This window comes from Dendrobates tinctorius, unplaced genomic scaffold (assembly GCF_039654945.1).
Source record: "Dendrobates tinctorius isolate UK_male_01 unplaced genomic scaffold, ASM3965494v1 ptg000049l, whole genome shotgun sequence".
Taxonomy (NCBI): domain Eukaryota; kingdom Metazoa; phylum Chordata; class Amphibia; order Anura; family Dendrobatidae; genus Dendrobates; species Dendrobates tinctorius.
Genome location: NW_027361717.1, coordinates 118,850 through 135,683, shown reverse-complemented (window position 1 = coordinate 135,683; position 16,834 = coordinate 118,850). Strand labels below are relative to the sequence as shown.

The following is a 16,834-nucleotide window of genomic DNA, read 5'->3' as shown; positions in this document are numbered from 1 at the left end:
CTCTTGAAACAGTCATTATCCAGTCCTACACCATGTAACTCTCTCCCGTGTTATGCACTTATTTTGAAAATGAAGGATTTTTTTACGTAGCTTGGTGTGCGCTCTAAGTTCTTCTCTCTTATTATTATACTTTGTTTATTTTCTACTTCTTTAGCAGCACCGCTGCTTTTTCGTCCTAGCCTTGGCAGATCTCATTTTCCCACTAATGTTAGTATTTGGTGCCTGCTTACTTTTTGTTATGTTGAGTAACTTCATATTTTCATTTCACTATTTATCTTGTACTAACACTTACAGTATAGGGCTAAGATTACATGGCTACATTCAAGGGGCACTTCGAAGACCAGTTCTTGAGATCTGTGGAAGACCCATTGGAAGGACCACCATGATCAGCAAAATTACCAACTATGTTATGGATAGATGTCAGTTTGATTCATTTGAACAGTCAGTTTAAAATCTTAGTGGATCTCTTAATTCAGATGGACGGCATTTCTACAGACTGGTGGCATGCCTGGAGTAGTAGTTCCGCAGGTAGAGACCACAATGTCTTGTTTACAGACAGTACTTTACCAAAATCACATGTGGTGGTTTGAATTTGTGAGACACTGAGCCAGCAAAGGAAATCTAGGAGGAAAGGTCATTTAAAGGGAGTCTGTCACCCCATTTTAGCCCTATCAGCTGCCGGCACCGCCATCAGGGGATTATCTACAACATTCTGTAATGCTGTAGATAAGCCCCCGATGTAACCTGGAAGATAAGAGAAAACAAGTTAGATTATAATCACCCTGGCGTCCGGTCCAGTCGGTGTCGCGGTTCCGTCCAGCGCCTCCCATCTTCATACGATGCTGTCCTCCTTAATTCTGCCGCAGCTCCTGCGCAGGCGTACTTTATCTGCCCTGTTGAGGGCAGGGTAAAGTACTGCAGTGCACAGGCGCCGGACCTCTATGACATTTCCCGGCGCCTGTGCACTGCAGTACTTTACCCTGCCCTCAACAGTGCAGATAAAGTACGCCTGCGCAGGAGCTGCAGCAGAAGAAGAAAGAGGACGGTATCGTATGAAGATGGGAGGCGCTGGACCGGACCGCGACACTGACCGGACCGGACGCCAGGGTGAGTATAATCTAACTTGTTTTCTCTTATCTTCCAGGTTACATCGGGGGCTTATCTACAGCATTACAGAATGCTGTAGATAAGCCCCTGATGACGGTGCCGGCAGCTGATAGGGCTAAAATGGGGTGACATATTCCCTTTAAGAATTTTCAGAATTATGAATGCATGTCTGGGTTTAATTCCCTTCTATGACTACGGACTAGTGCAAGGAATGTAATGTTATACAATGTTATACAGATTTTTATGTAAATTCTCTTTGTATGTAGATTATACAAGGATACATGTAGGCCATAATTTTGAAGTGATCAAGTGGCGTGCCTACTCCAATTGGAAGTTTAATAATGTGAAATAATAAATTAACAGTTCCCAAGCAAAATTTGAAGGAAACGAAACTCCACAAGCTGCGCCTTCCTCAGTCACTGGGTCCAACGTACAGTCTCTGCCAATGCTTCCGGTATCTGAAATTGGCTGCAGCGCGAACATCAGGTCAAAAGTGCAGTGGCCAATCACAGAGCTCAGTTTCTCCGATTGGGGCATTCCAGCTACACAGGCAGTTGAGCTCAGAGATTGGCTGCTTCGATGTCAATATGACTTCAGAGCTGCAGTCAATTTCTGACAAAGAGCAGCGGAGGAGACTCAATGCTGGACCCAAGGTAAATAGTGAATAGCAGGCCAGGTCTCACTCTCTGACAAGCTACTAAACTTTACTGGGTCTATAGAGCATACCTTGCGTTACTTACATAGAAACTTCATTGGTCATAGGAGTCTCCTGAGGTTTTTCTTCTTTATAGCTATATTCTGTGTCACGTTTACCCCTGAAGTGACCGGAGAAAGAACCAAATTGTCCTCTTGACCTACAGTCTAGGAGTTAATAGAACACACATAAAATATATAAACCAAGCAACACACACCCCTTAAAAGAAAGTAGATAATACTGGAAGAAGCTATAACCAATAATAACACAATTTTGACAGGGCGACTGAATTTAATAAATTAATTTCCAAATTTCGTATTGAATGCCAAGTTAGTATAGGAGTTGCTCACCATTTGGGAACTTTCCATTCTAGATATACAGACATTTCAATGATTTCAATGAGGATATGTATTGCATAATGATATGTATTGTGAAAAAAGTGGTTTGGTACCGTGTTAGCCAGTAGAAAAAAATATATATAAAGTGCTCTCAGTGAGAGAAACAAAATAGGAATCTTGTGGGTATGATACCTTTTAATGGCTAACAAATAATAGTGAATGTTGTTACAAAGCAAGCTTTCGGGACTGCTTATGTCCCTTCATCAGCCTGATGAAGGGACATAAGCAGTCCCGAAAGCTTGCTTTGTAACAACATTCACTATTATTTGTTAGCCATTAAAAGGTATCATACCCACAAGATTCCTATTTTGTTTCTCTCACTGAGAGCACTTTATAGATATGTATTGCATAATGGTAATTAAAGGTTAAATCCCAAAATAATAACATGGTCTTCTAATAGTGCACACATTTATTGATTCGTGCCAATATAACTCACTTATGCTACACACCTTTCTATTTACTCTTCAGCTGCCATTAGGATCCGCCTGTAAAAGTTCCAGTGCTCCTGGTCGATCATGTGCAGTGCAGTGTATCTGCTATTTACCTGTCAGACCAATTCTGGCCTGCTGCCGCCTCAAGCCCAACTCTGGCCTGCCGCCGCCTCAAGCCCAACTCTGGCCTGCCGCCGCCTCAAGCCCAACTTGAATGGTCTTCAACTTGGTCATTTTATTGATTTATTCACAGCAAAATCACAGTTCTAAAATAGTCTGGCAACTAATCAGAATTACTGTCGCTAAAGCATGTCGCCTTATAATCTCAGCCTTAAAATATATGCTATGATTATGTGCACTCTCTGCTCCTGTACAGTACCCAACCTGGCTGATTTCATCTTCTGCCATCTATAGCAGTGTAGCTGTGTGTGTAATTTTACATCATTGCTCGCTGGTTTCTAAAAGAGCTCAGCTCTCCTGTACTACTTTATGAGAAAGCTTGCAATGAGTATGCAGTCCATGGCTAAGCTGTGTTTGTTGCCTGCTGATAGATTAGTTAAGTGAAAATGGAAATGCTGCTTTGTTAATGCATATGGCAGGAGCTATGTTAATGCATAAGACTGAAGATAATCATCTGCCATATGCATCAAAGTGTAATTTGCTGTTTCACACTGTTCTTGAAGGAGCAGGCAAGAAACACAGCTCTGCTCTGCATTGCCTAGTTATTAAAACGTCAGCTGTGCTAAACTGAACTCCGTTAGAAAACCAGCTATCAATGATGTAAAAACACACATTCAGCTATATTGACGTATATTGCAGAAGATAAAATCATCCAGGCAGAGTACTGTATAGGAACAGACAGTGCATAAAAGCATGTGAACTCTATATTAGATTGATGACAACTCAGTGAGGTGGAACTAGCCAGGAGCACAACTGAGGGGGGTTAGCTGGAACAATGAGCAGAAGCAAGGGGCACCTGGGAAATGTAGTTTTAGCATTGTACAGCCCCCTTCACACATAGCGAGATCGCTAAAGCGTCACCGACTTTGTGACGCAACAGCGATATCCGTAGTGATCTCGCTACTTGTGACACTTACCTCCGACCCGGCTAACCCGCTGGATATCGCTGATCGCGTGAGAACGGGATGGTCCATTTCTCATCGTCGGCTTCCTGCTGGAGCCAACGAGCGACTCCAAGGACGCGGGCGGAAGACGTCACCCTCGCTGCGTGTGACAGGTAAGTGACGACCCCCGACCGCTGCTGCATCACTGGTGAGATCTGCCTGTTTGGCAGCTCACTAGCGACCATTTAGCGATGCACCAGCGATCCTGACCGGGTCGTATCGTTGTCGGGATCGCTGGTGCATTGCTAAATGTAGCGGGACCTTAAGAATTAGCCCACCCATTCAGTTATGTAAAGCCAAATTCACAAAAGGTGCAGAAAGATTACATAAAGACACAAAAAGGTACAAGAAAAATGATTTTGCCTTAGTCTATATATTACCAATAAATATGCATTTACTGTGCTTAGTGAAAAATAATGCATTTGCGGGAATAACCATTTAACGCTATTAATCATTTGCTGCCTGGTTCTCTTATAGAGAATAGTTGATCGCTCTGGGTCCTAGCACTGTGAAATAGTTTATCTAATGCATGTTACTTTTAAAAAAAAATTTTCTAATGGCATTCACACGCATCCGATATTTCAAGATTCTTTAACGTATGTACTGTTAGATCTTTATGAACATTTCCTGCAATTACCTAAATGTTCACCCAAGCTAGACCATTTATAGTCCAATATTAATCCAGTTCAAATTTTCTTTTTAGAATCCAAAAAGAAGCTTGTAAAAAATTTGCACTGTTGAAATCTTGAAACTTTTCAGATTTCTGGAAATTTCTAGCGTTCCGAAGACCAAGGAAACTGACATTTCTGCTAATGGAGATCTGACAACATTGAACAAAGAATGGTTGAATGTTGCGTCAGATTTCTAGAAGCAAAACTGGCTAAAACAGTACAAGAGGGTTCTTGTTGACAATGAGCCGATTCATTCTGGAATTATCCAAGTTGGAGACATTCCCAATAAAATCTTCTCACAAGTACGATATCCAAGCATGTCAACCCAAATATAGGCAAAGATCTACGAACATAATCAGCCTTAGGCCGGGGTCACACTTGCAAGAAACTCGCACGTGTCTCGCGTCTCAATACCCGGCACTGCCGCCGGCACTTAGGACTGGAGTGTGCGGCTGCATGTTTTTCTATGCAGCTGAGCGCTCCGGTCCGAGTGCCGGCGGCAGTTCCGGGTATTGAGACGCGAGACACGTGCAAGTTTCTCGCAAGTGTGACCCCGCCCTTTATCTGCTGTCCAGAATACAAGCTATGAGTTGCAGGAGACCCTACCTTCACAGCAATCCTTCCAGAGCCGCAGGTCCAGCTGGGGTATCTGTTTGCAGCTTATATAGCCATGTGGGAACTCGGCCATTTTGAACACATCTGGCTGCACTTTGGTGATGTTGTCTCCGTTGTCACATAGGACTCTTGCTAGAGAGGTCTGCTTGATTTGTGTCAACTGAGCCGGTGTGAACATCCCAGGGTTCTCATACCAAAACCTAATACATTAAACATACAGAAAAATGTCTCACTATCTGAGGTTTTCTACAGAAATATATTAGCGTAAAATATAAGGCTTTTCACTTGAACAAGTTCTCAGTGAATGAAGAATAAAAAAAAAAAGAAACTTAAATGTCATTAATATTTTTTTTATACCTTTAATAGGAGGTAATAACTATAGTACATGAAATTGGCTGTAATCTTGTTATAATGACCAAAACCTGTTCTGTAATGTTAATAGGAACAATGTCTGAGCATGTGCAGGAGGAAGCTCCGCCACTGTGACCTGGATATGACCTGTACCACAAACCTCTCAGCTATCTGCACATGCTCACAGGCACTGGTCCAATTATCATCATCGGACAGGTTTCCACCATTGTGACAAGATGGCGGTCATTTTCATTTCTTAATGTACTATAGCGATTACCTCCCTATGTGAATTTCTAACAAATGGGTGTATCCATAATAATTTTATTTTTTCCAATGACTGGATAAACCCTTTCAAACAGGTCCGGACAGCCTTCCTGGCATGTCAGTGTTAGAGACATCCCTACAATAAGTGGTGACAGTATTTAAAGTGGAGTGGTATACCCCCAACTGAAGTAATAATGATATCATATTAACGATGTCCAACAATCTACGTAGGGATAGACCCGATATTGTATACAAACTGCCAAAAGGCAAAAAAAGGAAACTTCTTATCAATAATAAAAGTAAATGATATATAAAAAAAAAAAAAACCTCAATATGCAACGGATTACTTTTTTTTAGTACTTGTAATGTATAGTGCAATACGTGTACGCAAGTATTCTTTTTAATATTGTACATCAGTTTTATTGCGTTAGTATCTAACATCATACCAAAGTGCAAATACTAGAGCGAAAATGCATCATTTAGTCCGTGACAGCATTACATTTCTATTATATTGTTAATGCTTTAGAATAGTTGTGCTTGTTAATAAAAGAAGCAAAGCTCATAGCTTCTCTCACATGTTTCGCCTTACCGATGTCCTCTGGGGGATGGGTTTATAATGAGCTATCAAGAAGATTTTAAAGGATTCTAAAAGTTTTATTGCGATGCAACTCTTGCAACTGGACTATCAAAGTTATTATTCACATAGCCAATGAATTACAAAATATGGCATAATTATTATCCCAGCCAATTCCATCAAAGATTACCTAGAGCAGTGCATGTTCTTTACTCAATAAGCCATAATGTGGCCTATGAACTACTTACAGTGCCTTGCGAAAGTATTCGGCCCCCTGGAACTTTTCAACCTTTTCCCACATATCATGCTTCAAACATAAAGATACCAAATGTAAATTTTTGGTGAAGAATCAACAAGTGGGACATAATTGTGAAGTTGAAAGAAATTTATTGGTTATTTAAAATTTTTGTGGAAATTCAAAAACTGAGAAGTGGGGCGTGCAATATTATTCGGCCCCTTTAACTTAATACTTTGTTGCGCCACCTTTTGCTGCGATTACAGCTGCAAGTCGCTTTGGGAATGTCTCTATCAGTTTTGTACATCGAGAGACTGAAATTCTTGCCCATTCTTCCTTGGCAAACAGCTCTGGCTCAGTGAGGTTGGATGGAGATCGTTTGTGAACAGCAGTTTTCAGCTCTTTCCACAGATTCTCGATTGGATTCAGGTCTGGACTTTGATCCCAAACATAAAGCAAAATCTACAATGGAATGGTTCACAAATAAACGTATCCAGGTGTTAGGGCCCCGTCACACATAGCGATCTCGCTAGCGAGATCGCTGCTGAGTCACAAGTTTTGTGTCGTAACAGCGATCTCACCAGCGAGATCGCTGTGTGTGACAGCGATCAGCGACCGGCCCCCCTGCCGGTATCGCTGATGGAAAGCCCTGGACATTTTTTTGGTCGCTGGTCTCCCGCTGGCCAGCACGTATCGCTGCATGTGACACGCGGGAGACAAGCGATCAGCTGGTAACTAAGGTAAATGCAGGGTTTGTAAGCACTGCGCTGTGCTTAGAAACCCTCTGTGTACCTTAGTTACCAGCGCGCTGGTAACTAAGGTACACATCGGGTTTCTAAGTGACGCACGTCCCTTAGAAACCCTCTGTGTACCTTTGTTACCAGCTCCCTGCATCAGCGCGCTGGTAACTAATGTACACAGCGACGACGCACGCTCGGTGTCGCTGGTCCTGATCGCTGGTGAAGCTGTTTGACAGCTCACCAGCGATCATGTAGCGACTCACCAGCGATCCTGACACGTTGACATCGTTGTCGGGATCGCTGGTGAGTCGCTATGTGTGACGGGGCCTTAAGAATGACCAAGTCGTTGTCTTGTTGGAAGACAAATCTCCGTCCCAGTCTCAGGTCTTTTGCAGACGCCAACAGGTTTTCTTCAAGAATGGTCCTGTATTTGGCTCCATCCATCTTCCCATCAATTTTAACCATCTTCCCTGTCCCTGCTGAAAGAAAGCAGGCCCAAACCATGATGCTGCCACCACCATGTTTGACAGTGGGGATGGTGTGTTCAGGGTGATGAGCTGTGTTGCCTTTATGCCAAACATATCATTTGGCATTGTTGCCAAAAAGTTTGATTTTGGTTTCATCTGACAAGAGCACCTTCTTCCACATGTGTGGTGTGTCTCCCGGGTAGCTTGTTGCAAACTTTAAATGACTCTTTTTATGGATATCTTTGAGAAATGGCTTTCTTCTTGCCACTCTTCCATAAAAGACAGATTTGTGAAGTGTACGACTGATTGATGTCCTATGGACAGACTGTCCCACCTAAGCTGTAGATTTCTGCAGTTCATCCAGAGTGATCATGGGCCTCTTGGCTGCATCTCTGATCAGTCTTCTCCTTGTTTGAGATGAAAGTTTAGAGGGATGGCTGGGTCTTGGTAGATTTGCAGTGGTATGATACTCCTTCCATTTCAATATGATCGTTTGCACAGTGCTCCTTGGGATGTTTAAAGTTTTGGAAATCATTTTGTATCCAAATCCGGCTTTAAACTTCTCCTCAACAGTATCACGGACCTGCCTGTTGTTTTCCTTGATCTTCATGACACTCTCTGTGCTTCAAACAGAACCCTGAGACTATCACAGAGCAGGTGCATTTATACAGAGACACACAGGTGGATTATATTTATCATCATTAGTCATTTTGGACAACATTGGATCTTTCAGAGACCCACAATGAATGTTTGGAGTCAGTTTGCTGCACTGAAAGTAAAGGGGACAAATAATATTGCACGCCCCACTTTTCAGTTCTTGACTTTCCACAAAAATGTGAAATAACCAATAAATTTCGTTCAACTTCACAATTGTGTCCCACTTGTTGATTCTTCAACAAAAATTTACATGTGGTATCTTTATGTTTGAAGCATGATATGTGGGAAAAGGTTCCAAGGAGCCGAATACTTTCGCAAGGCACTGTAGTTATCAAAGATACTGTCCAGGTGCCATTGTGCACGTCCAGATGTACTGCTCATAGAGACACTAAGAAGTCAGGACTCTTGCTCACCCAACATAATTCCACAAAGACAATGATCACTGAGACATAGAAACATCATCACCCAATGGAATTCTGGAACATCAATCATGTGACAATTAAGTCCCTGACAACAACCAATTGTCAATTTCTTAATAAATTATCAAAAGAAATAAAAGAAAGGCACAAAGAGGTATATAATTCCCCAGAATTGTTATTTCATGAGGATTAATAGAGAAACTATTTAAGAAAATATAATGACACAATAAGTAGTAAGATAGTCCTACCTGTCACCATTCCTAACGTTTCTGAACTGAGTAGTCAGTAGACACATCAGTGTAGGTCCCAACCTGCTACCTGGAATTATATCTTCTGACATGAGTGCTGGGAATAGATCAATATTTAGAGGTGAGCCATATAACCTGCGAAAAAAAAAAAGAAAAAAATCACACTTTATTAAGATACAATAATACCAAGATTGCAATTTATGTTTAAATGAAAACAGGCGTAAAAAGGGCTGCTGAAGAAGAGAAAAAAAATCTAGTAGTCTCCTTTCTGGCAAATGGTAATGTTGCATAAACTCAAAGCAATATATTATAAAGTGATGCAATGTAGGCTGTGAAGGTGCAGTTACCGCCCACAGAAGTCCACTGAACAAGCAGGAAATGCGAATAAATTTGAAAATATTAACGCGAACCTATCAGCAGGATTATGTTGAGTAAACTACAGGCATGGTCTAGTCGGCAGTGTTAAAATGATTAAAATGATAGATGGGGTGAAGAAATCTGTCTTGTGGTTCTTGTGTAATCAGTGTTAGAAGTTTTCAGTTAATGATTTGCCCGTGCTCCGGGGCAGGACTACAGGAGAGGCTTATCTTCCTGCTCTAAGCCAGAGAAACCAAGGAAAGGCCGACCCAAAGCACAAACAATCTGTCTCTCCCTCTGTCTCTATGAGGAACATGTTTGTGCTTCAGGGCGGATTGTGGTCAGGTTTTTCCTTGGTTTCTCTGGCTTAGAGCAGGAAGATGAGACTCTGCCTACAGTCCCACCCCAGCGCATGAGCATCTCATTAATTGAAAACTAACACTGATTACACAAGGACCACAAGATGGATTTCTTCACCCTAGGTCTCATTTTATTCAGTTTAACAGCGGCAAACTGACAATTCCTGTAATTTACTTAGCAAAAATCAGCTGACAGGTTTGCATTAAGTAATAAAAACCTTAATGCAGCTACTGATCAAAACAAACACAAGACATGGCATTTCTAGGGTAATCACATACAAATAAAAATACTAATTTGGCTGTCTTATAAGGACAAACTCTGGAATGGAGCAGGCATTGCAGGGTAAATGTAATATTACATGACGAATAATTTAGGTATTTACCTTCCATGTAACCTATAGTCAGGCTAGTTCCATCACAATGGAAGCCGTTGATACTAAGCGGCCCTTTTCTTTAACTCAGACTGGAAGACTGGAATCCAGTGAAAGTAGGCACAGAACAAAGCCAAAAAAGGGAATAGATTGAACTTTCATTCCCTCGTGACTAGAGACTGTTCAAATCGATTTGTGGGACCTGACCCAGAAGGGTTTCCCGTGAATGAGATACTCTCCCCCCCATCCAATCCGGCTTATCTTTTGATTAGCCATCCTGGCGCATCAACACTGCGGCATGACATTGTGACGTAACACCACACCAGCTAATCAACAGGAAAGCTGGAAAAGCTAGCAGGTAGGAGGCGCTCCGATGGCCTCAAAATACTCATCTGGCCGTCGAGTTATGAGAGTCAAATCCTGACAGATGATGTTGGGGAGCAGAAGTTGGGCAGGTGTAATTTCGCTGACCCATCTTTTGTTTTCAGGAAGAAAACATGTATGGAATTTGGTCTATTTCCAGTCCCTATTCAGAACACACAAACGCTCGGCCAAGCCAGATGTATATGTGCATAGGGGAATTTGGGAAGATCGTGGTTGTACATTAGGATCAGTAAGTAGCAGAATAACACTAAGGCCCGATTTATCATTGCCTTTGAGCGTTTTTTTGTTTAGTTTTGTGCCATTTTTTGTTGTTTGCACACAATTCATTATACTAGTTGAACCTTTTTTAAAGTCTATTTTATATGTCCTCACATTTTTTTTCCCCGCTTTTGGGGTGTAGTCAAGCAATTCTATATGTCTTAGCCTGATTCATGATTTTAGCCTGATTAATGATTTTAGCCAGCCTGTCTTTGTTTGACTTTTAGCGACAACATGCAATTTTGGGCGCCAAAAGTGGCATAAATAGTTCAATACACAAAGAATGCCAATTTTTTATTTGGTGCCAAATTCATGAATCGCGTGCCATATTTTTATGAATATGGCGCCAAAAATGACAAACACTGGAGCTCAAGCAATAGTCCAGCCAAGACCTGCATATTGTACATTCATTTCATAAGGCACTAAATTAACTAATTAGGCAATCTTTGCAGATCTGAAAAATCTACAATTGTTCAAGATAAAACGGCAAGACCCAACAACCGACACGAGTGAAAATTATTTGTACTGTATCACTCTAGTTCAATAAGGTGTCTGAAAAAAGGATAATCCCATATCATACATCTTTTGGCGTAAGTATGCAATAGATCTGTATACCACCGATCCAACCTCCTGATTCCTGAGAAAGGGCCCCATCAAGCTCCACTATTCAGTAGTGATGGCCTCTCCCCACCTGTATAAAACTATGACAATTCTGGCCCATTTTCCACTGACAGCAACCGGCCCTACTCTCAAGATCTATGCAGGTTCCATCAGTGGGACGCACATCTATCCTACATTAATGGCATATTCAAATGTATGCAAAGGAAACTCCCCTTCAATAATGAACCACAAATCAGAATAAGAAGTTTACCTTCTTAGTTTTTCAATGACGTCTGGATTCTTAATTTCATTCCTCAAGTCTTCAAAAGTGTGAGTAGTCGAGAGATTACAGAAAACCCGAAAGTCATGATATGGAGGTATTCCATGATCACGTCCTCTCTGAATATTGATTGCAGCCAAATCCAGTGCTACAGTATGTGCCATAGAGAAGAGCTTTTCGGTCAGCTCTATGTTTAACAGCTGAGATGTAACACGCATTTTGCCAGCAACCCCAAAAAGGCCTCGGAGAAGAGGATCAATGCCACCTTCATTTACAATTCTGTATGGAGAGAAAAAAGCCTTGTGTAGAGGTAAATGACCCTGTGAAATCGGTTGAAAGTTTTCATCCAGTCGGTAAAGAATAGGGTTGATAAGTGTGTGACCGAATCTAAAGGCGGCCGTTGCAAATTCATTGAGAATTCCAGAATTTACACTGGGGTCATAGCCTGGATAATCTCCAAGCATTCTCATGCCAACTTCTCCAAAAATCTTAGGCAGCCAATGGTTATATGTTATGTGTTGCATTTCAGCTCCTACTATCTTGCGAGCTTCATGGTAAATTGTATCGCCATCCCAATGAGGGTTTAATCTCAGCAATTCTGCAGCAATTCTATTATGCTCCCTAAACCACACGGTGTGCATGCTTGTTAGACCTAGCTGTTCGTTCGCTCGGAAATCACCAGCTAAGAAGCATGGAATAGGGCTTTCGTTTTCATCCCTCATACACTCAGTAGGTGGTCCGGTGGCAAACGGTAGAAGAGGTTTTCCAGATCGCTGAACAATGCCCTGTTTTAAAAGACCCCTGTGACTCGCAGAATCTCTTATCTCCTGGGCTTCGTGATCAGAGCTTCCATAGACATTCGATGCATCAATGTAAGAGGTCAACTGGTTCATCTGTTCTCGAGGATAAACAGAGTTCATTAGCAAGGAGGTCATTCCACTTCCGCAAACGGGACTAGAACGCACAAAGAACATACAGCGAGCGTTATTCCTGACTCGCGGATCATTTGGCGGAATCATGACCGGAAAGCACGGAGCATCATTTGTACAGACTGAACTGCAATCTTGGCCATCAGAAAATCGGGCTTGGCTTAGTGCGACTACTGTAGAGTCCAGGTCATGATCGAGGAACTGTCCCCACTGCATTAACATGTGAGTGAACTGTTCATCTGGTGTAATTGTATGTGTTCCAATCAAGGTGGTTGAAACCATGCGCGGCAGAGGCAGAGGATAGCCATTATAGAGCCTACCAGCACTTGCACCCCTTGGTAAATTAAATCCATTCTCATACACGGATTTTAAAAGGCGTTCAAAGGCGGTCAAAGATGCTCCCCACATTGGATGCTGGAGGTTATTGCAAGTGCCATCATGGGTTCTGTATTTCTGATGAAAGCACATATTAGTGCAATTATTTAGCCGCCTTTGAGCTCTACATCCAGAGAGATTGGCAATGAGGTTAAGGTAGTGTGGTGATACAAGATCGTTGTAGTGATAACCTAAACAATGCAAGAAAACACAAAGTGAAAAAAAACAAAAAGATAAAAGTGAAGAAAACATCGTAAAATCAACACCAGAATGTATACTCCAATATTTCAGCTGTAGTGACTTGCTAAAGTACTCAACTACACCAAGGGAGCGTTGAGTTCCTGTTCTTGGCTTGAACCATCATTTTGGATGGAATTCTTTTAATCATATCTACTAAACTAAATAGTAAGCACTTAGAGTTGGTACGTCCAGAAAAAAAGATGATCAGAGCCCAATGTAATCCAGAGATTATTTGCCAAGCAGGGTTACAAGAGCTGACTGCGAAATCTAAGGTTGAGATTCTAGTTGGCCGTTCTGAGGAGTGAGAACACAATATACCGTAGATGGAAGGCTTTGGAATACTTACTTGTCCCATTTACATCAACCATCAAACCATTCTGAACATGGTCTTGTATAAGTTGGAGGGTCCTCTCAAATATCTCCCCGGCTCTAGCTTGTTCCACTGTGTATGGATCTCGGGGATATCGGAAGAGGGCCAGAAGGTCATTTGGAGAGCGGGGACGACTAGAAGAAATGAAAAGTGTTCACAAATGAGTAAATGTAACCTCACACATGAAATAGCTATGGGCAAATTGACTCATGTTCTCTGTTATTTTGCATAGCACTGCAAGTAAACTTGCTGCAAAATAAATTATAACTTAATTGTAGGAATTGGCTTCTTTGGAAACGTCAACCAGATAGCTGCATAAACATTACATTTAATAGTAGGACTGATAAGCAATCGTAATTTTACTGCTTCAGCGCATATTAGTGCTGGAGTGCAGGCTTTAGTAATTGCACTGCAGCCTGAGCGAAGAATTACCGTACTTATTGACGGCCTTGACTTGCTTGCTTTTTCCAATATAAAAGTATAATTAAATCATCTGTCACCTAGCAAAACTGGCAGGGAACTCAGGATAGAAAGCATCGGCACAGGCGCCAGCAAGAAGGAGGCTTTATTAGGAGATGTCTTTGCAGAGGATATCTCTGTGATGCCAGTCTATAACTAAACAATATATTCCTGGTAAGACTAGCCACGTCTTTACGACAAGTGTCTGAAGAGGTAACAGTAACCATATTCTCATTCATTAATAACAAATGTAAATACCTGTCAAATAAATGCGATCTTGTTGAATTTATCGCTCTGTCAACTGTAGCGATGGCTTCATTAATAGATACAGTAACAAAGGGGTCCCCGGTACGACTGACTTCAGGAACTTAAAGAAAAATCAGAATTAGTAAGTTCTGCATTTATAATTAATGGGCAAATAAAGAAATTTTCCACATTTGTTTAAATCATTTGCAAAACACAGAACCCTTGAATGGATTTCATTTATGACCCAATACAACAAGTAATCCTAAAGTGTCCCAAGTAGATGACTCCATTGACCCTGGAGGTCCCTTCCAACTCTAACATTCTATGAACTTGTGTCTTTTTTCAACCTTTATAACAACGTGTAACTGGACATGCACAAGTTCTTACGAGATTGCAAGTCCAAAAATTTCCTCTGGGAGATCAAAAGTACTCAGTTTGGACATTGAGTTCTCAACATTGACCACTACAGACGTTGCGGGAAGAGTTTTACCAGTTCCCTGAACGGCACATCAATGATTACGTTTCCTCAATGATGTCCATTCGGCTTTAGTTGGAAAAATAATATAGAAAACAATCACTTCTAGTGGAAACATAGAAGACACGTACCATGTGTCTTCGATGGCCAAAATTGAGACTTAACAGTATGTGCCTTAGAAAGTGTCTAGTTTTTACACATTAGTTACAGTTGGCATCACAAAGAAGTTACTCTGACAACCCCTTTTAAAGGCAATTTAATCTTTTTTCTTTAAACTTGATAGAATAGGAGTTGATCAATCTGTGAATTTTACTAAAGGGGTTGTCCTGTCTAGAATGGAGTCTGCAATCGCTCTGTGTGACTGCAGATTTGTGAGTCCTCCCCAGTGCACGCGCTTTGCGCTGTGAGGATCTGTCTTAATCTGTGCCTGGAACAGCAGTCAAGCACAAAATATGCATGATCCAGGGCAGAAGTCGTCTAGTGGGCGCAGACTTGCTCAATACAAGTGTACTGCGCAAGTCCAGAAACTGTCTAGTTGGAATGTGGCCGGGAGTACGCAGATTGTTTACTTGACCGCCATTCCCGGCGCAGACAACAGCAAATCCTTGCAGCGTAAAGTGCGTGCACCGGGGGGGATTCGTAAGTCTGCAGTCACACAGAGTGACTGCAGACTTCTCCTTTTAGAATGGACAACTGACAAACATTAAAAAACTGTCGAACTCCTAAAACCTCCCATATATATTAGAAAGCAGTCAATCGAACAACAGTTCGGCCAATGACTTTCTCCTTAGTGCTCCATACACAAGAACAGCCGGATCGGATAAGCACACTTGTGTTTTCTAGGAAAGATTAGTTTCCTGAGCATAAAAGGACCATCTGCTGGAAACCCTTCTCTCCCCCAACTGTCCCATACCCCCATACACATTGAAATGTTACACAATCCCGCCAGGTTCCACCAATTTACTCTAATATATAATGGTGCCTTAAGTGCAACAATTCTAAACAGGAATTTTGAACACCGACATTTAAGGCAAATGTATAAGACACATCATAAATGTCTGATAGGTCTAGTCAATGGAAGATTGGTAATAGCTAATCCTACAGATTGATCTCAGACTTTGATGTAAATATCTATGGTCTGATCTAAATTAGATTAGAATTGTTGTTCATAACTGCAGCTGTACCAATTGAGGTCTGAAAAACGCAGACTTATTGCAAAAAAACGACTCCGGCACTGCTGTGCTACTAAATATGGGGCGACTCGGACAGGAGACGCTTTAACCCATTTTACAATCTAAAGAATATTCTGTGCACTCAGGAATAGTTGTATTATCAAGTCATCAACCCAAGACACTAAACACAAGATCTTCCCACCAAGACTGAACAGTAACTACTAATTACAAAGTTATTTTAAGGTAACAGATGTGGAATAAAAGGAAAAGATCAATAGAAGGAATTATCTAAAGGAGGCAAAACTACTTCAAGGTACAACAGTTACTTCATCTAAATGTAAGCAGTTGTTAAAAGCCCAAGATATAACTAAAAGGAAGGGGCCCGAGACAAAAAACAGGATCAATATGGAGTCATGTTTTAGAGCAATTAAGATTTTCAGCGCCATCACAGATTTTACTTCTAGAGCCCAAGGCGGCTGTGGTCCATGTCCAACATGCACCAACTCCTGAGAACTACAACCATAGTGCCATTTTTACTTTTCACGGCCACTTTTCCAGAATGGTTCATCAGAATGTGATCTATCCCAATTACATGAAGCAACATGGCCCCCAGAGGAAGACCACCATGCGAAAAGCGCATCAGGGCCACGCCAGAAACATAATAAGCCTCTCACATGGGGGAGACCGTTGGTGGGGTTTGAAACCATTTTATCATGTCTTTGGTTTTTCGTCTGTATTTACTATGACCTTTTGTGAGGATTATCTTCCCTGTACTTGTCTGAGTGGTAAAATCTACGATCTGTTTAACATTTTGGATACTTTGCTCCATATTGTGTCCCCTCGTGTAGGTGACTGAAATCTAGTGCTTGCTTAGTTTTTCTGGTGTTTATTGTCGCCATATTCACTTGTCTAGCTTAACTTATGTGTTTTTTATATGTATGTATCATTTTGCAATTAATAAAGA

The 16,834-nt window shown here is 41.5% G+C and overlaps 1 protein-coding gene across 1 annotated transcript in view; it reads right to left on the bottom strand.

Annotated features, from left to right (window-relative positions):
* The window catches only part of PXDN (peroxidasin), a gene marked incomplete at its 5' end in the record, with an annotated part of 88,255 nt that overhangs the window by 3,552 nt on the left and 67,869 nt on the right, over nt 1-16,834 (bottom strand). Inside the window, 6 exons of the mRNA XM_073576632.1 lie at nt 1,848-1,968; nt 5,032-5,240; nt 8,996-9,130; nt 11,596-13,099; nt 13,495-13,652; nt 14,236-14,344. Coding sequence (XP_073432733.1) covers nt 1,848-1,968; nt 5,032-5,240; nt 8,996-9,130; nt 11,596-13,099; nt 13,495-13,652; nt 14,236-14,344 — 2,236 coding nt within the window. The remainder of the gene's footprint in view (nt 1-1,847; nt 1,969-5,031; nt 5,241-8,995; nt 9,131-11,595; nt 13,100-13,494; nt 13,653-14,235; nt 14,345-16,834) is intronic.